The following is a 21,385-nucleotide window of genomic DNA, read 5'->3' on the forward strand; positions in this document are numbered from 1 at the left end:
ATCCGACGAAAATGGTGTAATTTTACGAGCAAAACTATGAAATAAATTGTTAATTAAATTTTATGAGCAAAACGGTGTAATAAATTGTTCCAATTTTAATATATGTACCGCCGAAGCGAGTACAATAAATTGTTAGTTAAATTCATTATATCAAAAAATCGTATTCCGGTGTTTTGATTAATTTTCTACCAAACCATTAAAATTAATTTTTTAAATAAAAACTAATTAATTTTTAATCGCAGTTAATTTGGTTTATATTAAAATAAGTATGTTGTAATTAATATAACGACAATAATACATGTAATCTAAATAAAAATATGAGTGTCCGGTTCTTTTGTCTTCGACCGTACTCGATGGGACCCGACGAAAATTTGGACAGTGGGGATCGCAGAGCGTCGAGTAGGTTTGCGTGGCGTAGCATCGAGTAGATGTGCACGGGGGTAATACAACCTTACGGAAAATCGGAGTTTGGATTTGCATCGTGTAGCGTCGCATGGCGTAGCATCGGGTAAGTGTGTTCCCGGCTTAAGACCGAACTGACGGTAAACGTAGGTAAATATGCCACAGTATGAAATCATAGCTATTGAACACTGCGCCAGGAAATAAAAAGGCTAGGAATACATTTCCGGAAGATAGCCGCCTTCATGCGAGGTGAAGGCAGAGTTTTTGGAACTGCATGTAGGGCCTCCTATCATGGCAACCCTGGGCACTCGGGGCATACATGCAATAAAAAGGTTGACATATTGGCCAGAGGGGGCCAACATGAACTCTCTAGGTCCTGAACCTACCGAGACTTAGCATCCAGCCACAAAAGAGGATACATCTTAAAATGAGTCCTTAATGAGTCCAAAACCTGGTGGAATACCACAGGCATGAGACATGCGAAGAGATTCATAGAAGGTCCATCCGCAATACTTACAAAGGCAACAGCAACCGAACCAGGATTCTGGTTGGACTCCTGAAAGGGCACTGCCACTTAAGAAAGCACATGCACCGGATAGGAGTACAGAAACACTGTGCAGATACTGCCAGGATGAGGAGGAGACCGCAGAATACATTTTATATTTCTGTGAAAGTCTATGTAGGTGCAGGTTCTTGCAACTAGGTCAGGAAAAACAAGCAAGATCCTACACTAAGGAGGTGGTAAGGCTATGGAGGTTAATTAACAACCTGAAACTGGCCAGTGAGTAAAAACATGGGAACGCAATAGATCTCTCAAGTCGAGGTGCAGAAGGACTTGTGGCCGCCTGTTTTATCCCTATCCCTATTTAGTGAATCGGTGGAATCAGTTAAAAGATATCACTATTTTTGTATATATATATTCTTTTTTTAATTAAAAAATCGTTGGCGGAGGAATATTTTGAGATTTTTATTTCTCCAAAAATTTGTATTCAGGTTTTTTTTTATTAGGGTGCAAAAAACGAATATTACCTTTACAAATGATCATTTGAATTATTCGATTAATCAATTGAAACATGTTATTTTTGTTTGACACGGACAAAAACATGAAACATGAGTAACTAAAAATTAAATTATAATAGACAAAATGAGCATGATTGTTAATCAATTATTTCTATTAGTATCTCATTAGCACATCTGTTTTTACAGCTGATATTAGTAGGAATATATTGTTTTTATCGTCATGTACGAAGTTTAGAATACCTAACAAATCATCTCGGCGTTGTTATTCACGCGGATCAAAATGCTCTATCTGCTTTTGTTGCTCAATCCAGTCCTTGCTGCTGTGCCCGTCCCCACAGGTATTGTAGAAAACTGTTGTCAGAATATCAGTGAAACAGCGATTGTTACTCAGACGATACTGCTACAACGCTGGGCGAATGGATTTCCCTACTCGTCTCACGAGGCGTCTACTTCCTGCTGGCCACTCTAATTGCATTGTGCTTTATTGTAACCACCGTTAGAAAGAAGGTAAGCTCGGATTTATTGGTTGTTGGCTTGTTGTATTTCAAATGGAAATTCATGTTTGCAAGCTCGATGAAAGAGCGACACTACGCGGATCGGGTCCTGAAACCAGTAGGATGTCTACGTTTTGGGCTGGTGCAAATCCATATTTCTCTTTAACAGGCACGAGGTTCAACCAAAGGTGAGTCCTGTTCATTCACTTTAACCTTAATCAATTCCACTGTATAAACAATTTGAAAACTCACTCAAAAAAGGTGCATGCAATGTTGGAAATCTACGTGTTTTATTTTAACAAACAGATGATTTTTTAGACTCTTACAAAATTATTATTGTTACCTTTTAGGAAATCAAATTGTTTTATTTATTTAATGAATTATGTACTATATGAAGTAGATTCTATAAAGCAACGAATTCTAACTCAATTTCATGTAACAAATCTCCAACTGCTATTCAAAATTAGTTTTTTAAACTTGTAAGACTTAATAGCCAATGATTGGCTAGTCAACACCATACAGGCTTTCCATGAATTATAAAAACAGAAGAACCTGGATTCTTAAAACAATCCACATGGTAATGACGGAAGGTAGCTTAATATTGGGGTTGATTTGTGAACTCCGGATATTGTGAAGCTAGTAAGGCTTCGAAAATGCCTGTGTATCTATAAGAGTCCAGTAGTTTTCGTTAATCAAAAAACCCAACGTTCAGCATATCTGCATAACAAAAACGATAAAGAAGACAGCTTGTTAAATTTTTCCATGAAGAATCTATAGTTTTACTCCTTTTTGTTGCTATGAAAAACTTTAGAATCTTTATTGGTTTATTTAACCAAGATTAAACGTACTTATTATATAAAATGTACTTCACTTGAGGGACATTTTCTGTACAAGCCCAAAACATGAGCAATCAAACTCAATAGGGAAATACACTTCGGTCTTTCAAACATAAATACGTGCTGTGGCCTGGAAAATCTTAAAAGAGGTTACACTGGCAAACAAATCCTCACAAGATCTGATAGCCAAGCAGCCATTAAAGCATTAGCATGTAAAAACATCAAAACACATCAAAATTAGTCAGGGAATGTATCCAAATTCTCCAAAACCAGGGGAAACACTTGATGATATCTGGGGTGCCAGGGCACAGAAGAATTTTAGGTAACGAAAAAGCAGACAGACTGGCCTGAGGATCTGCAAGACCATACATAGGCTCCGAACCTATACTTTGGATAACAAAAACAAATATAGAATCCTCCATCGCAGAATCCAAACAAAACAAAAAGAGAAATGAATCAACTCTAGCGGCGCTAGACACAGTGAACTTATTTTGAAACAGAATTTATTAATTTGCAGTTTGGTCGATTCCAATCATTTTGTTCTGTCTTTCGTCCCGTTTCGCTTTGTCCAACGCGTTTTGGCTTCTCGTTATCTTCAATACTAACGTTTTATCTTCTCTCAATCAAAATTATTTTATTCGACTCAAAAATGCTTTTTTTACGATATACCAATTTACAATGAATTGGTATATTCTGGAATATTGGTATATTCCTGATAAATATACAACTTGCTTTATAACCCGGCGTTGCCCAGAGAATTATTTTAACAATTATGTAACTAACAACTATGTATGTAGTTTTGTTGTTTTCCCGCTCCTCTCTCTCACTCTCTCTCTCTCTCTCCCTCTCTCTCTCTCTCTCTCTCTCTCTCTCTCTCTCTCTNCCCGCTCCTCTCTCTCTCTCTCTCTCTCTCTCTCTCTCTCTCTCTCTCTCTCTCTCTCTCTCTCTTTCAGTCCCCTTTTCCTTTCTCTCTGCATATTGCACCTTCTCTCAAACTTTGTTTCTGTGTTTCTCCCCCATTTTCATTTCCGCTCCATTTGTCTCTTCCCCAAACATTCATCTTTGTTCTCCTTATTTATCTTGTCTACCTCCCTTAGTAACTCCTCTCACTCACTCTCTCTCTCTCTCTCTCTCTCTCTCTCTCATTTTCTTTCTTTTTATCTATCCCTCTACCTATATATCCTATCTATATAAAGGAGAAGTGGATGAACTCTAGCGGTACTAGACATAGTAAACTTATGGTGAAACAACCCTCAGCTAGACTGGCAAAATCGACGCTGCAAATGGGGAGGGCTAAACTCAGAGAAAGGGATAGGACTGAACCACTCACTGGCATCTTAGAAAACATCTACACACCATGGACATATACAACGATGATCCCATCTACAGTTTATGCAATGAGGAGAAGGAAACAACCACTTATATCATCTATACTTATATCTATATTCCTAACATAGGAAAAAATCTAGGAAATGAAATTGTAGCAGCGACAGTCAATGACCTTTCTAAGGAGAAGGTTTGAGTCTATTGCACTGAACTAAGGAACTATGAAGGTACAATAACCAGAAGACTGCAGTGCCTGGGGAACAAAAAAACCGCGCTTCCTAGTATCCTTATTTCCATATCATACCATTCCTATATACCACTCGTTATGTCTGTTTTCATCAGAAAAGATAATTGCAAATTTCACAAATTTTCTTGTGTAATTTATTAGTCTTTGGTAATTACATTTTTATTTATTGAGCGCAAGCCTGAAAACGCGACATACAAAAAGGAACAAATGGTCATAGGTATTAATAGATACATAAAAAACAATAAAAATATATAAACATAACACAATAAACACTAGAAATCTCATAATATACAACTTAACATCACAGTTCATAACCATCATTTACATCATTCAAAAAACTACGAATTAAATTGAAAAAAAAGACCAACATTCGCAAATAGCTAGACCAAAGGCAACGACCGACAAAGATTATGATGACATAAGCACCCCATCCTTCTAGACCTTAAAAATGAGATTTAACTTCACAAAACTCAAACAGATCCATCACTGAAATGCAAATGTTTTACAAATCAAAACAAGGATAGGCAAATATACCATACCATACCAATTCACTTGAGCTATAAAATGCTAAATACTCAAAATTGTAGCAAAGGAAACCTATTTCAAAGAATTGGTTCATCAGTCATTTAGAAACGATTATTGCTTATTATTGCGTTCAACCTTTACCACTGATGAATGATGATAGAATTTTTAAATTTAATAGTTTTAGTTGAAAGATTATGATTCGGTAGCTTAACATCATCCAGCTTTGGGCTGGATCTAACATTATTGTAAAAGGCCACCTTAAATTAATCGTTCTCTTGAGGTAAAGCTTTATAGATCTGTTAAATGATAATAATTTCAATTAAAATTTGAAATTTAAATTTTAAATTATTCAGGTGTTTCGTGCCGGACAACGCCGAATACGAAACTCTCAACGACCGCCTCAAAGAGGCCGACGTGATGATTTCCAGCCTTAAGTCCGAACTGGATTTGGCCAACAAGTAAGTTTACCAGTGAACGAAGCACGTTCTGTATGAGTGACTTTTGACATTTCCAGGGGGAAGATTTCACTGGAAAACACGTTGGACCTGTACGAAAGGCAGAAAATGGGTTCGGAGGACGAGGTTTTAAGGATGAAAATAGACAGTGCTTTGGAAATAGAAGCTTTGAAAAAGGAAGCTGGATTAACCGAAAGACAACTGCAGATAGCTTTAGAGGTGAGAATTTTCATGATCAAATAAAAAACAATCTAAAAGTTCTATGTAAAATTAAATATAGCAAAGATCAATGGACCTTCACGTATATGCAGTACAGGTTCTTATTCAAAACGGTGGTGTCTTTTATTTGCAGGAAAGGAACGATTTGGCAAAAGAAGTCGAATGTTTAAAACGCGAAGGAAGGATCACCCAGTCGGCTCTCAGAGACCAGATGAACCTCACGGAACGGCTGGAGAAGGCGAGAAACGAGATCGAAGTTATGCAACTGAAGATGAGGGACGTAAAAGCCGAGAGGGACCTGGCCGTCAAGCTCGCATCGGACATGATAGATTGCAGCAAAGGAATGGGTTTTACTGAAAACGAACAAAAGCGCGCTATAGAAAAACTGATCGAAGAGTAAGTTGACAAAATCTAAATCTGATTTTCCTTTACGGAACTTGATTTGCAGTGAAGTCAAGAGGATCCGAATGATCGAAGAGGAGGAAGCTAGGGCTGAAGAGTTAAAAATGGAAATGGACGACATGGACCTGAAGAACCAACCTTATTCGGACGATGGAACCCCTCCCATTTTTAATTCCTGCCCATACGATAAGCATGCACGAGGGTATGTGATAACGGAAACCGATACATCCGAAACGGACCAAACCCACGAAGACTCCCGACTTCGCGGAGACAATTCCAATATTAACCCTGGCGAATTGTACGTATAGCAGAATAACATAAGACGTAAATAACACATTTATTTAATTTTTAGCTATTCAACTGAGAATATTGTAGACTCGAGGATTTCATCACAAGTCAGTTTGGCGAGTGATGAGTATATCGATGACGATCTGGATGATAAGAACAGGCTTGTAACTGGAACAGCAGCTTTCCGTGCATTCCTAAGCTCCCTGTCACAAACCAACAACTGCTAGCAATTTGTTCGGCGTTAATTAAACAAAATATATATAAAAAATACAAATGAAAATTTAAAATATAAGATAGATTCCTTACATTTTCAATAAGTAAAATTACGTTTTATTTAAGGAAAAATGTTTTGGGGGCACAACGTAAAAGTTGACACGGCGACTGACATCATTGTAAGCTAGGCACCTGAATTCGAACCAGAATGATTCATATTTGAAGTATTCAGTTTAAAAATTAGCATCTTGAAAATGTCCTAAAAACCATAAAACATGAGGGGGTTTGTTTCGATTAATACATATGTCCTCTCCGTGGAAATGTAAAATATAAAATTCCTTCCTTCAAGCTTCGGCCCAGCAAGTTAGTTTTACTTGCCCCAGAGGTATTTTTTAAAGGAATGAATTTTATATTTTATTTTTATATTTTATTCTTATTCAGTAAAATAGTTATGTTAATTAATAAAGATATAAAATGATGAAAGATGAAAATGTAAAATAATAAAATTTTTTTTTTTTAAGTTAAACGTTTACCATAATTAGGAAAGATACAATTAATACGAACAATTTTCTTTAGAAATTAAAATAAAATACATTTGTGTTATTACACTTTTTAATAATTCGGTTTTAACTACAAGAAACAAAATAATATTTTTTTTCTTTTTTTTTTTTCTTAACAAACAGAACACTTGAAATTTTGTAAAATAAAATAAATCGAAATAAACAAAATGAATTTAACTACAATCACTCGAAGGAAATTAGGAATAGAAAAGAATGATCTTAAATACCTTGTGCGTTTTCTAATTAGGTTGTTCCAACTCGGATTCAGGAGAGTTCCCGATCTCTGTCCCCTCGAGCTCCTCTATGTTTATCTTTCTTTTATTTACATTGGTACCAACCTTTTAAAATTCTTATTAATTAATTATTATTTTTATCTATTTTAGTTTATATTATTAATTTAATTTTAATGAATTTTATTTTATTTTATTTTTTGGGACATCTGTTTGTAAGAGATGTTACACATACATGAACGTGTAATTTCATCTCGCTAATGAATATTGTTAGTCTGGAAATATCAGGAATCATCAATAGGATGTCAATCAGGATCAATCAATCAGGAGGACATCAATATTTAAGGATGTTAAATTTTAATACACTTTATTGACTTTAAGGTCGTTTTTGACTCATTCGACTGAGGTCTTATTATCTGGAAGTTCTGCTGTTAAAGTTAACATAGTGTCACAATATTTCTGGTTGAATCTGGGGTTAGACAGGGCTGCCCCCTTAGCCCCTTTTTGTTACCGCTTTTTATTAATGACATCCCTGAAGCACTTTTCATAGTACAAATTGTCGCAAAATTTCCTTATATGAACACACCCACTAATAACGACGTTAGTTCAAAAAGATCATTTTTATTTTTACTATTGAAAGGTATTTGATTTTCGATATGAATCAGTAATACACGTTTTTCTTTTAAAAATTATAAATAATTATTAAATAAAATAATTTGATCACAAAAGGAAATTGACAGAAATTTTTAAAAAAGGTAAAGGGTATATTTAAAGGAAAGGTTTTGTAAATTTTATTATTTATTTTTTTAACGATATAGACTGTACATGAAATTATATAATTATACATTTTTCACAAATATATTAACGTATTTTTTTTTCAACATGAACAATAATGTTTATTAATCTACAATGTTTATTAATCGCACTCCAAAGGTTAAAACACTCGAAATTAAAAAAACAAAAAAACTTTTCAGACTTTTTTGAACAACTTAGTAAAACTATTTACTCATTTAATCTTAATATAATGAAAGAAAGAAAATTTTTTTTTATATTTCAACATTTAGTATTACAGTCGGACTCTCTCTTGTAAAATTCAATTGTAATAGTAATATTAGGCATAATTAAAAATAAAATGATAAATTAAAATGGCATTAAAATAAAAGATTGCGTAATTTATTTTAAATTAAAACGGATTAAATCTTTGATTAAAACTTAAATGTTAAAATAATGTAAAATGTTATAAAAACAAAGGAAGGATGGTTTGATGATGATTTTTTTATATTTTTAATCGACGGGTCTTTTTTCGCCGTATTTTTTCGTAAAGTCTTCAGCGTTTTTAAAGAACTTCTTCTTATCTTTGGTAAACTCTTCGGCCAGGTCGGCCCTCATAGGGTGGTCCGGCTCCGGATCGTTGACCAGGGCGACCAGAGTCTTGATGACCTGGTCCGTTCTCGTCGCCGGCTTCCAGTTTTCCGGGTTGGTGATCGGCAGGCACACTTGGCCGGATTCGTCCACGTTCGGATGGTAGATTTTAGTCTTGAACATTATCTTAGGCGGCTTGAAAGGATATTCGGCAGGGAAATTGATCTGTATCCTGAATGAACCTTTGTTGTACGGTGGATTGTCAGGAACGATCAGACCCGTCCAAAGCAGAATGTTACTATCGTCTACTTTGATATCCCTAAAAGATTTCAATCCTGATTGTTTAATGTCGCTCAACTCTTTTTGAAGCCTCCGACTCGTCGACATTTCGTACTAGAACACACCTGAAATCCATTGGAAAAGTTATAACGAAGAAAAAAAATATAATATTAATACTAACTCTACGCTAACAACTAAGTTAATCGGTTAATCCTACCGAATAAAAGCAAATCCTTGCTCCATTTAATATCGCAAACTGAAAACCAAGCCTGCATGTTAAAAATGCGAAAGAGAATTACTAAGGGAAAGTAGGCGTGCAAAATTTGAAGGTACTCACAGTAATGGGATGGTCGATAGATAAGATTACAGACGATTCCCATAATATAAACGTTAAATTTCAGTTGGGATAATAAAAGGAATCCTATTTTTAAAGCAGAAACACGAAAATTATCTACATTTGTTGACAATCGACATAAAACCTCTTGATAACAAAAAATATGGAAGTGTAATCAGCGTTATGTTGGCAGATCAGAACGTTTCTACAACAATTCGGCATTTACAAATTCAACTAATTAACTTGCGAAATATAATTTTAAATAAAATTCGTTTAAAATTTTGCAATAAATGAGGAAAATTACAGACTTTCAGAATCTCTTCCATTGTTAGAATTGAAAGGATTAAATAATTATGGTATTTTCTACTGTTTTACAAACTGATTTTTTTTTTAATATTGTGACGGGAAGTATGATGTAAAATTCAATCAATCAGTTTTCGAGTCTTCTTATTCGGAAGGTTTTCTCTTTCACCTTTGGCATTTCGCTTATAAAATAATTGGTTTGATTGTAGATAAATACGTACAGAATATAAATATTTTTCCTCACAAGTTGAAAAATCAGACGAGAAAAAAGGACACAAGTAAATAAAACGTTATTTTTGTTACTAGAAACATTAAAGGCAGTACAACGAAATACATTCGAAGATTTCGATCCTCCTACAGAGATACAACTCGAATCTATAATGTACAGAATTAAGAACGAAAACAACAATTTTACAAAATAACTATTTTTATCATGACTTGGCACTAAATACAAATTATTTTTATCTCAACTAAAAACCTTAATTAATTGAAAGATGTTAACTGGTCAAGCGGACCACGAAAATTAGTGAATTTAATAAGTTACAATGAAGTATATCTTCACTAAAACTCTCCGTGGCCATTTCATTTGTCACCGAGAATCCAATCTGATTACACATTTGAAAAATGACAAAAAGGAGGGAAAATGCAAAAGGTGGGGTTGAGATGGAAGTTAGTGTCCGAGTGGATCGAGATCACGATAGCTCAAGTAGTAGAGTAGCGGCGTATCTAGCCGAAGGTCATGGGTTCGAATCCCGCTCGTGACACTGACTTTTTTATCTCTACTAAAAACCATAATTGATTGAAAGATATTAACTGGTCAAGCGGACCACGAAAACTAGTGAATTTAATAAGTTACAATGAAGTATATCTTCACTAAAGCTCTCCGTGGCCATTTCATTTGTCGCCGAGAATCAAATAGATTACACGACATTTGAACAATGACAAAAAGGTGGGAAAATTCAAAAGGTGGGATTGAGATGGGAAGTTAAGTGTCCGAGTGGATCGAGATCACGATAGCTCAAGTGGTAGAGTAGCGGCGTACCTATCCGAAGGTCGTGGGTTCGAATCCCGCTCGTGACACTGACTTTTTTTATCTCAACTAAAAACCTTAATTAATTGAAAGATATTAATTGGTCAAGCGGACCACGAAAACTAGTGAATTTAATACAAATTATGTTGGGACAGTCACTCTGTTTATTTCCTTAGTAAACAACCATATCGTATTTTTTAATCATTATTGTTGTTTGATCAGACAGACGGAGAGCGAGAAAGAAAATGAGAGAGAGAGAGAGAGAGTGAGAGAGAGAGAGAGAGAGAAAGAGAGAGAGAGAGAGAGAGAAAGTGAGAGAGAGAGAGAGAGAAAGTGAGAGAGAGAGAGAGAGAGAAAGTGGGAGGGAGAGAGAGAGGTAGAAAGAGATAGATAGGGAGAAAGAGAGGTAGAGTGAAAGGGAGAGGTAGAGCGAAAGAGAGAAGTAGAGAAAAAGAGATAAGTAGAGAGAAAGTGAGCGGGAGAGAGAGTGTCTGAATAATGTAAGAGACGTGCTAGTACTTGGAAATATAAAAAAGTGAAAGAAAAGTACAAGAAAATGTAAGAGAAAGAAGGAGGCGAGAGAGAGATAGAGGGAGAGAAAAGAGAAAGTGGGATGGTGAGAGAGAAAAAAGAGTAAGAGATGTAGGGTGAGAGAGAGAAGCGAGAAGAGTGACAGAGGAAGGGAAAGTGAGAGACGAGAGAGAGGGAGAGAAAAGAGTGAGAGAGGGATGGCGAGAGAGAGATAGAGCGAGAGAAGAGTAAGAGAGGGAGGGCGAGAGAGAGAGAGAGAGAGAGAAGAGTAAGAGAGGGAGGGCGAGAGAGAGAGAGAGAGAGAGAGAGAGAGAGAGAGATAGGAAGGGAGGGAGAGAGAGAGAGAGAGAGAGAGAGAGGGGGGGGGAGANGAATATATGTAAGAAACGTGTTAATACTTGAAAATATAAAAAAGTGAAAGAAAATGTAATTAAAATATTACATTTCACCCCACAAGCAATTAATTTTTAATAAATCTATATGTAGAAAGAAAGAGTTGAATTAAGTTAGTTCAGTGTATTATTTTTATTAGAAGTTTAGTGAAAGATCTCTAAACCTACAGAAAAATTCGGACAGCTCAAGGAATTCACAAGGCCATGTTGCAAATAAATGGGTGAATTTCATTAGAACATGGTCCTACTGTATTCTCATATGTATGGCTGTCAATCGTACAGTCAAACGTCTTTTTATAACGTTAGAATTGAAAATAATAAATCTACTTTCAAGCATTTTGTTATTTTGTCTGGTTACAATCTAAGGTATTAATCGCATAAGGAAAATCTACAGTGGAAGAAACAGAGTGTCGATTCTATTTGTACTCACCCTGATTCTTATTTGTTGTGTGTCGTTCCTCAGGGCGGGCTGCTCCGGACGTTGGGCGGTCAACGAAACTAGCAGCTACACTTCTGCGAATTGGTGAAAACGGTGCCGGCGATTGTGAACCTACTGGCAACCTGCGTGGGTTGCTTGAATACTTACAGCACGTGCACCAGTCACGTGACGTCATGAAAGTTCTAGTTGGTGAACTAGGGCAAACTCGGTCTTTCTCCTCCTACAAAATCCAATTAATTCTTTTATATTGCTATCTTCAAATATATACCTATTATATTATTGGCAACAACAAACAAAACCGAAAATTAAATTAGCATGAAACTAAACACATCGTAGATGAAAGATATCTAAACACCACGTGGCTTAGAATCACAACTTGCAAAAATAATTAACCATACCGTAAACGCATCTTACACTTGTCTCATCTTAGATTAATGTTATGTTAATTTAATTTCTACTATGAGAAGGAAAATAAAAATAAATACTAAAACGCAGACTATAACCTTTTTTTTGCTTTTTTTTGTTTTTGCTCATAATTGAAAAGTTACGAAACAACAACAAATAACAACCTTTTTCAGTATTTACTTAGTGTACGAGTATTTAGTACAAGGTATGTATACAGTAAAAATAGTTTTATTAATTATTCTTAAGGCCAAACACTTCATTTCAAGAAACGTGCCAACGTAGAATGATGTTAAGGATATAAGCGGGGGGAGGTAAGATGTGATTGCTAACGCATTGCGTTTCTGCAATTATCGCAAGCTACATTGTGAAACGTCTTTTAACTTCGTTTTATATATACCTATCAAAATGTGTAATTTCTCATAATCGATAGTTTCAATATCAGTTTTATTTTTTAATTTTTTTTTTAAACCATTGCAACAACTGCATTGAACTCAATTTTTTCTATGATAAAAATAATTGTTGTAATTGGATAAACCACCTCGGTTTGAACAAATTCTATTATTCAGGTCACATCAGGCACAAACTATCGACACATGTCGAGATATTTATTGTTTCCTTTTCCTTTAAATCGTCCATAGTAGTTGAAATAATACATTTGACTGTCAGGACATATTAAAATATATAACAAGAAAAATTGAAGATGTTTAAAATAAATATTTATCACTATACACAACGCATTCTACCATCTGAAGAGGCACAGATAAGGATAAGTGGCGGTCGTGACCTGCAACTGTTAAGTATGTTTTAAGATCAATGATAATGAAACTCTTAATTTTAAAAAAGAAAAAAAGGAAGTAATTGTCCGTTCTCAATTTTTTAAACAGTCCTTTGCGATTTAAATAATACAAAAGACCTAAAGACTTAAACACTCTCATCATTTTCTTCTTGTCTGTAATTTGGTCGATACCGATTATTTTGGTTTGCCTATCCTCGTTTTGGTTTATCAGACGTGTTTTTGCATTTCAGTGATGGATCTGTTTGAATTTTGTGAAGTATGACTCTAAAGGTCTAGAAGTATGAGGTGCTTATATCACCATAATCTTTGTTGTCGTTGCCTTTGGTCTGAGTATTTGCGAATGTTGGTCTTTTATCAGTTTAATTCGTTTAGTGTTTTGAATGGTTTTCTAGCTCAAGTGAATTGGTATGGTATGGTATATGGTACCGATTATTTTGGTTTGCCTATCCTTGTTTTGGTTTGTCAGACGTGTTTTTGCATTTCAGTGATGGATCTGTTTGAGTTTTGTGAAGTTAAATCTATTTTTTAAGGTCTAGAGGGATGGGGTGCTTATGTCATCATAATCTTTGTCGGTCGTTGCCTTTGGTCTGGTTATTTGCGAATGTTGGTCTTTTTTTCAGTTTAATTCGTTGTTTTTTGAATGATGTAAATGATGGTTATGAACTGTGATGTTAAGTTGTATATTATGAGATTTCTAGTGTTTATTGTGTTATGTTTATAAATTTCCAAGTTTTTATGTATCTATTAGTACCTATGACCATTTGTTCCTTTTTGTATGTCGTGTTTCCAGGCTTGCGCTCAATAAATAAAAATGTAATTACCAAAGACTAATAAATTACGCAAGAAAATTTGTGAAATTTGCAATTATCTTTTCCGATGAAAACATACATAACGAGTGATATATAGGGATGGTATGGTATGGTAATAAGGATACTAGGAAGCGGGGTTTTTGTTCCCCAGGCACTGCAATCTTCTGGCTTATTGTACCTGCATAGTTCCTTAGTTCAGTGCAATAGACTCAAACCTTCTCTGTTAGATAAAAAGAAAGAAAATGAGAGAGAGAGAGAGAGAGAGAGAGAGAGAGAGAGAGAAAGAGAGAGAGAGAGAGTGAGAGGAGTTACTAAGGGAAGTAGACAAGATAAACATAAGGAGAACAAAGATGAATGTTTGGGGGAGAGACAAAGGGAGCGGAAATGAAAATGGGGGAGAAACACAGAAACAAAGTATGAGAAAAGAAGAGAGAGAGAAGGTGCAATATGCAGAGAGAAAGGAAAAGGGGACTGAAAGAGAGATAGATAGATAGATAGATAGATAGATAGATAGATAGATAGATAGATAGATAGATAGAGAGAGAGAGAGAGAGAGAGAGAGAGAGAGAGAGAGAGTGAGGAGCGGGAAAACAACAAAACTACATACATAGTTGTTAGTTACATAATTGTTAAAATAATTCTCTGGGCAACGCCAGGTTATAAAGCAAGTTGTATATTTATCAGGAATTATTCATTGTAAATTGGTATATTGTAAAAAAATAATTTTTGAACCGAATAAAATAATTTTGATTGAGAGAAGAAAAAATGTTAGTATTGAAGATAACGAGAAGCCAAAACGCGTTGGACAAAGCGAAATGGGACGATAGACAGATCAAAATGATTGGAATCGACCAAATTACAAATTAATAAATTTGGTTATCGATTTTCAGTAACCCTAATTTATTATATTGTTGAATGAACAAAAATTTATTAATAATTTGAATTAGCAGAACGATCTGTCCGCAATAGAGAAACCCGTCACTTCAGAAGGCAGGAAGAGGTTTAGAAATAAAATCGTAGGGGGAAAACTCTCAGGCTCCGATGTAGATTCTGTGGGCGGCACGACTCTTCGGCTTGTCGCAAGCCCCACTTAAGAAGAAATGGCTTTTCTGATGCCTACGTTACTTAGCTTCCAAGTGTCACTTGAAATTATATCGGTGCTTGAGAAACGTCAGCCGTTGTTTTAGAAAAACCCCTTGGCCGGGTACCCGCTCAAAGATCCCATTGGACGGGAGTTGTTTGGTTTGAGGCAATCGCGTAGAAAAGAAACGTGTTTCTTCGTTTAATAAATTATTATTTTTATGTTTTTTGACCACTTTGATTTTGACACCTTGAAAGTTCAAGGTGATGAAAGTAATTAAAAAGTGATTTGCTTCCATGAATTTTGGCCCCAGATGATCGTTGGAGAATAAACAAATAATTTTTAGTGTTTTGGATCTCCAAATGACCAATCTTCTAACTCTATGAACTGGCGATAGATCATCGAGATTCTTTTTAACGCGGTTCTCTGTCGATTCAAAGTGCCTCAATGAATATTTTTAGCTAGAATGGCAACAGAAGTTAGCGAGTAAAGAAAACATATCAGACGAAAGCAGGGAGTATAGGCAGTCCAAAATGATCGGGAACAATCACAACTACAGGTTCATCATGCAGTAGACCCTAAGAGGTAATCTCATAGAATAACCAGGCAAAAAGTAACCGTGAAGAAAAGCTTGTTCTTGCTTTTATGCTGTTCGTAATATAGCCAAGTCATGAGCACCCAAGTCTGATAATAACTAAACATAATTAATGACGTAGTTTCGTTCAAATTTCTAAATATTTAACTTTTATTCGTTCTAATCTGGATTAAAAAAACTTCACTTGGTTTTCTTTCAATAGTTTGTTTAAGCCAAATAAACGTGCGCTTGTTGACTTCGATATTTTTTCTTCCTTCCGCCGTTTATCAAAGGAAAGCCAGAGGTGGAAAAAAAGAAGTTTGAAGGATCTCTCGGATCGTAACTTTCGCCTTAATTGATTGTTTTGTACAGGCTCCAAGTGGTTTATGAGCCTGTCGAACGGCCGGAAGCCCAAGACGCGAAAATGTTTGAAACGATAAATCACTGACCAAACCGCCTAGACCAAAAGGAGAAAGATACTTCCGAAGGGAAATTCGAATTTTGTCAGTGCGAGTGGTTTCCGGCGCCTTAGGCTATAAACTAGGCCGAAAGCAGCTTCTACTAGCAAATAACATAATTTTTTCAGTCGAAAAATAAGACAAAAAATAACACATTACGATTAAAAACATAACTATATATCATTAGGTGCAAAGAAGAAAGACAAGTGGAACATAAAAACAAAAAACAAAATGAAAGCGAGTCTAAAATCAAAATTGTATTATCCACTAGCTCATACTTGCACTTCCAGACCTGCCACGGAAACCTAATGAGAGGGATGTGGTCGTGACAATTAAAATGGAAAATCACCGTTTCCGATGACAAAGTATTGGGTTGTCCGGAAAATAATGCAGGATTTTAAGTTTTCATTAAAAAAAATCTATATAAAATATTCTGTTTACGTTTACAGGATTACTCATTTGTATGNTTATTTTGATTAAAGAACATTGCTTTAAAGTAACTAGTTTCTTTTTTTTTTGTTTAATACCAAAATCCTGCATTATTTTCCGGACAACCCAATAAGAATCCAAAATATAAGAAAGTGTAAGGCATTGTAGATAACCTCATCCAAGGGGCCTTGTTCGACCGCAACATTTAACAACGTGTTAAAACAAACCATCGGAGCTCCATGAGTGAAACGGTTAAAGTAATTTTCAAAAAAATTAAGCATAATTCATGGGAAAGTGTCTTTCATACTTAAAAGTGAGTAGAAGACTTTGGAGAGATAAAACTCCTGATGTACCAAAAGATAGCAATAATTATGAAGAGTTTGCTAATGTCCATTCTAATGTTAGATTCCGTTCTGAGTATATTCCATTAAACATTCCAATGAGAAAACCAAGAAATGTTGCTCCTAAAAATTTTCTAAGTTCAAACAACTTTAAATTAAACGAAAAACGAATCTTAGTAACTGGTAATCTTAATAATAATAATAGTAAGTAGTAATATTTCTCCTTAATATTGGTTGAAGCAGTCAATGAAAACAATTTGCGAATAAAAACTTTGGACTGATATCTAGTGAGATGAGTGACGGCTATGTTTTTTATGGCGAACTTTGCCCGTCGGCTTTTTGATTCAGGCGAGTGATCCTCCATTGTCGGGGTGTGAAGGGCTAATAAGTCTGCTATGCTTTATTATTATTCCGCAGTCCCCAGATACTGCCGCACAAAATAAAAATGTCATCAACGTACACCCGACCGCATCTCACGAAATCTGAATTACTAGTACATAAGAATTTTGATGGGTTATACTACCAACACGGATTCCGCATTGAAACTATCGTGAGATATTCAAGGGCGAGAGCGAACAAGGTAGGTCTCAGCAGGAATCCCTGTCGAACGACCGATTGCACCCAAAATGATTCTGAATATAATTTGAAATATACTTAAAATATTTGAATATAAACTTTCGTTTTTACAATATATANACAAAACCAAATCCCTCTGAGTAAACAAGGCTAATTCAGTTCAGTTTCTGCATTCATGTATATTAGTGCGATGGGACGAGCAAAACCATTAACACCAGCTGAAAAAAATATCATTCAGCGAATGAAAAATCGAGGATTTTTTATTTCAAAAAATACCGGTAGGAGTAGGAAAGTAATTTTAAATTTTTTGAAGTTTTCATAAATCTATGGGACGAAGAAATCTCCTCAAAGACCACCGGCCTTAACAACACGGCAAAAACGGGCAATTTTAAAGGTTGCATCCAACTCAACTTTAATGGCCAGTCAAATTGCTGCGAGAGCTGGTGTAGTGACGAATGTGAAAAACGTCCAAAGGATCATTCGTGCAGCTCCTCACATCAAAAGAATGAAAATGAAAGGCATTCCACCTCTAAGCACGGCGCATAAAGAAAGAAGAAAGGAGTTTGCCCGTGAACATATGCAATGGAATGACGAATGGAAGGATGTCCTGTTCAACGATGAAAAAAAATTCAATCTCGACGGTCCCGATGGCTGGGCTCACTATTACCATGACCTATGGAAGGAAGAGAAAGAGTTTTCCAAGAGGCAAATGGGAGGAGGCAGCGTCATGATATTGGCTATGATCACAAAACTGATATTGTGTTTATTTCTGGTCGAAGAACAGCCAACAAAACGTTAATTTGTTAGGCGGCAAAAGTTGCAAAATAATTTTTTAGAAAAGAAAGGATCAGAATTGTAGATTGGCCGGCTAGGTCCCAGGATTTTAATATAATCGAAAATGTATGGGGGCATCTTGCTAGGAGTGTTTACAGCGGTAGCCGACAATTTCAGGGCGTTGAAGAATTGAAAAAAACAATTCAGGAGGTGGGTCAAACTTCCACAAGAGATGATTCGTCGTCATTTTGACTCGCTTTTAAATCGTATGATTGCTGCATATACAGGATATTAAATTTAATTTTTGTTATTTTAATTGTGTTTTAATAAAGAATTTTATTATTATTGTTCACTGTGCTATCTTCTTGTCTCACCCCAAATCAAGTATTATTTATTAATTCTTACAAATTATTTTTTTCCAATTCCTAATGGAGAAAATCGGTTCAAAATACACTACATATTAATAAAAAAAATTATATCAATGGTTAAAATTGATTAAGAGAAAAAATATTGGGTGGGCTATCTTTTTGTCCCGGACCTACGTCTCTTACTTTCCTCTTCCTCCTTATCTCATTCTCTCTCTTTCTCCCATTCTCTCTCTCTCTCTCTCTCTCTCTCACTTTCCTCTTCCTCCTCTTCTTATTCTCTCTTTCTCTCACTCTCTATCTATCTATCTACCTATCTATCTTGGTATCTCCCTCTTTCTCTTTCTCTCCCTCCGTCTGTTTCTCTCTTTCACCTTCTATCTCACTTTAGCTCTCTCCCACTCCATTCACTCAGTCTGTCTCTATCTTTCGCACTCTTTCTCTCTGTGTATTTTCTAATCTCCTCTATAGACTTTTTTCCTTAGGTATAAGTAAAAGTTGATCACCCCGCAGAAAAAATCTTATAATTTACATTCCTACGGCTTAATAACACGGTACAACAATTGTGTGAATATTCTAAATATTTCCAAGTTCGTCCATGGACTCGGTAATATTGTCAATAGTTGATGTGATAGTTTGTCCTATCCCATTGTTGCGTTGGGCAACATCAAATTTAAATCGACCTGAGAATCTTCCCAATCAGTACATATTTTAAACGATGCTAATCGCTCTTTATTATCATTTCGGAAGACTTATAACTTCCGGAAACTGCTTTTATAAGTGCGTTTTTCACTCGCTTTCCAGCCATATCGGACTAAGACTTCGTTCAGGTAAGTCAATTTTTATTTAATTTCCATGTTTCCACCTTAAAATAAAAGTTACTTTCCTAATTACCAAGCATTAAAGTATTGGTGATTTGGCGGATGTAAAGTTACTACGTACGAATAAAAGCTTCTGGAACGAGTCGCCCTGGGGCAATAGTGGGGTTCAGTGAAACGGATTCAGTTTTCATAATTTTTTCATATATTGTTTTTTCTTGATGTAATTTTTGTAAACAATATTTTAACGCAGAGGAATACCGAAACGTTAAACAATATTTATTTGATTATAAAAATATCATTTTTGTGTTATATCCAGTATATGAAGTTATAACTACTGTAAATTAAAAAAAATTATAAAATTAGAAGAGAATTTAGAAGGTGTCATTCCATTACTCGTTTGAATCTATTGAGCAATCCGTAAATTCATTGACCAATGTCTTGGTGAAAAATCAAAGATTTTTTTCAAAAGAAAATCATTTGGTGTGTTAAATTATCAAGTTTACTCAAACAGTATCAAAGTACATGTGTTCTTCTTGGAACGAAAGTTAAGCTTTCAACAACCGGGGCTTTTTGAAAAACGAAATGCCACCTTATCAATCCCTTTAACGGGCCCGGATATCAAAATAGATACCTTTTGAACTCCTCAAACTTCTTAGGGGGGCGTAAAGTCGCCTGTGTACGTTCTACTTGTGGACAAACAACGGCCGTTTTCGAGATGAAACGTTGTTTTTCTGTTTGTCAAAGCCGGCCGGGCACCAGGTAAGACGATCGAGGTGGGAAAGCATAGATAAATCCGGATGTTTATGCTATCGATAGAGCACACTTTCGTGGAGAAACAACAAACTCGGATGGAAGCATTGGAACAACTTTGCTTTGTACTCGTCCGCTCGTTCTTTTATGTTTCAGCCGACCCGTTACAACAGGCCTGATAGTGTTTCAGGACAGATAATCACTTCATAAAAATTCAAACACCCTTCTATTTCCAAGGGTGAACACTAATATTATTATAAATTTCTAAACAAAACGAAAATTGGAAGGTGTTGGTATAAGATTATATTTCCAATAATTAAAACTTAGGTTGTATAAATACAAACAACTGTATTGCCTGTGATTAATTTAATGAATAAATTAAACAGCATAAATACAAATATATAACAGTAAAAAAAGCCAGGTTGGTCGGCCTGCTAGATAAAATGAACTCTACTCTTCTTGTCTCTATAAAATTTCATGAACACTGGATGAAGGTATGGTCTCGAAGAAGAAATCAAATTTAGTTGTCACCGACAAGCTTTCGACTTCTTTTAAGGTTTAAGCTTTTATAACTCAAAAGTCCTTGGCAATTTTGGGACTGAGTCGGACTTGAAGGAAATTTGAGATCGCATGTAAAAAACTGTGTGGTGATTAGTGACCGTTAATCGATGAGATGCGGTCGGTGTGATGTAGGTTTCAGAAAAACATTTTCTTTATCGTGCCAACGTTTCGATCTTTATTGAGATCATCTTCAGTGTGGCACTCTCAACACGACACGCAAGAATGGCACACTTACACAGAAAACAAACACTTTGAGCCCTGAAGATGATCTCAATAAAGATCGAACGTTGGCACCACAAAAAAAAATGTTTTTCTGAAACTTAAATATATCAATCTTTATACATGCTAGATTGTTTTGCCCTGATGATGACCATAAATTAGGCCGAAAGTTTGGCAATAACAAATAAATTTGCTTTCTTCTTCAAGACTATACCCCATATTCGTGAGTGAAAAAATGATCGATATTTCTAATAATATATTCTCATTAATAATTAACAAAACAGAATCTATAAAATTTACCAATTGTAAGTTTATTCGATGATTGCCAAGTTGTCACGTTACGCAAATATTAAAGTATTTTAGCGTAGTTGATCGGCCCAGGTCTATTAATGCTGTATTTTATTACGCCCCCTTTAAACCATTACAAAAAAAATCGCACTGGAAGCTAGAAAAATTTTTCGGACTTAAAACAGGCCGCATAACAGATAAGCTTTAATCTCTTTATATATTTATTGTTTATTGCATAATCTTTTCAACAA

At 35.3% G+C, this 21,385-nt stretch overlaps 1 protein-coding gene and 1 pseudogene across 1 annotated transcript; one reads left to right on the plus strand and one right to left on the minus strand.

Moving 5' to 3' along the window:
* The first annotated feature begins 1,564 nt into the window (after positions 1-1,564).
* Positions 1,565-6,494, plus strand: LOC106662533. Its single transcript, XM_014386703.2, has 8 exons — positions 1,565-1,760; positions 1,814-1,929; positions 1,992-2,104; positions 5,204-5,308; positions 5,365-5,524; positions 5,658-5,920; positions 5,973-6,224; positions 6,279-6,494. The coding sequence occupies exons 1-8, from the start codon at positions 1,703-1,705 to the stop codon at positions 6,439-6,441; spliced, it is 1,230 nt and encodes a 409-aa protein (XP_014242189.1). The 5' UTR covers positions 1,565-1,702; the 3' UTR covers positions 6,442-6,494.
* Positions 6,495-8,450: 1,956 nt separating this feature from the next.
* On the minus strand, positions 8,451-12,035 carry LOC106662433 (annotated as a pseudogene).
* Between the last annotated feature and the right edge of the window lie 9,350 nt (positions 12,036-21,385).

Source organism: Cimex lectularius, unplaced genomic scaffold (genome assembly GCF_000648675.2).
Source record: "Cimex lectularius strain Harlan isolate CLEC.00 unplaced genomic scaffold, Clec_2.1 scaffold240, whole genome shotgun sequence".
NCBI classification, from domain to species: domain Eukaryota; kingdom Metazoa; phylum Arthropoda; class Insecta; order Hemiptera; family Cimicidae; genus Cimex; species Cimex lectularius.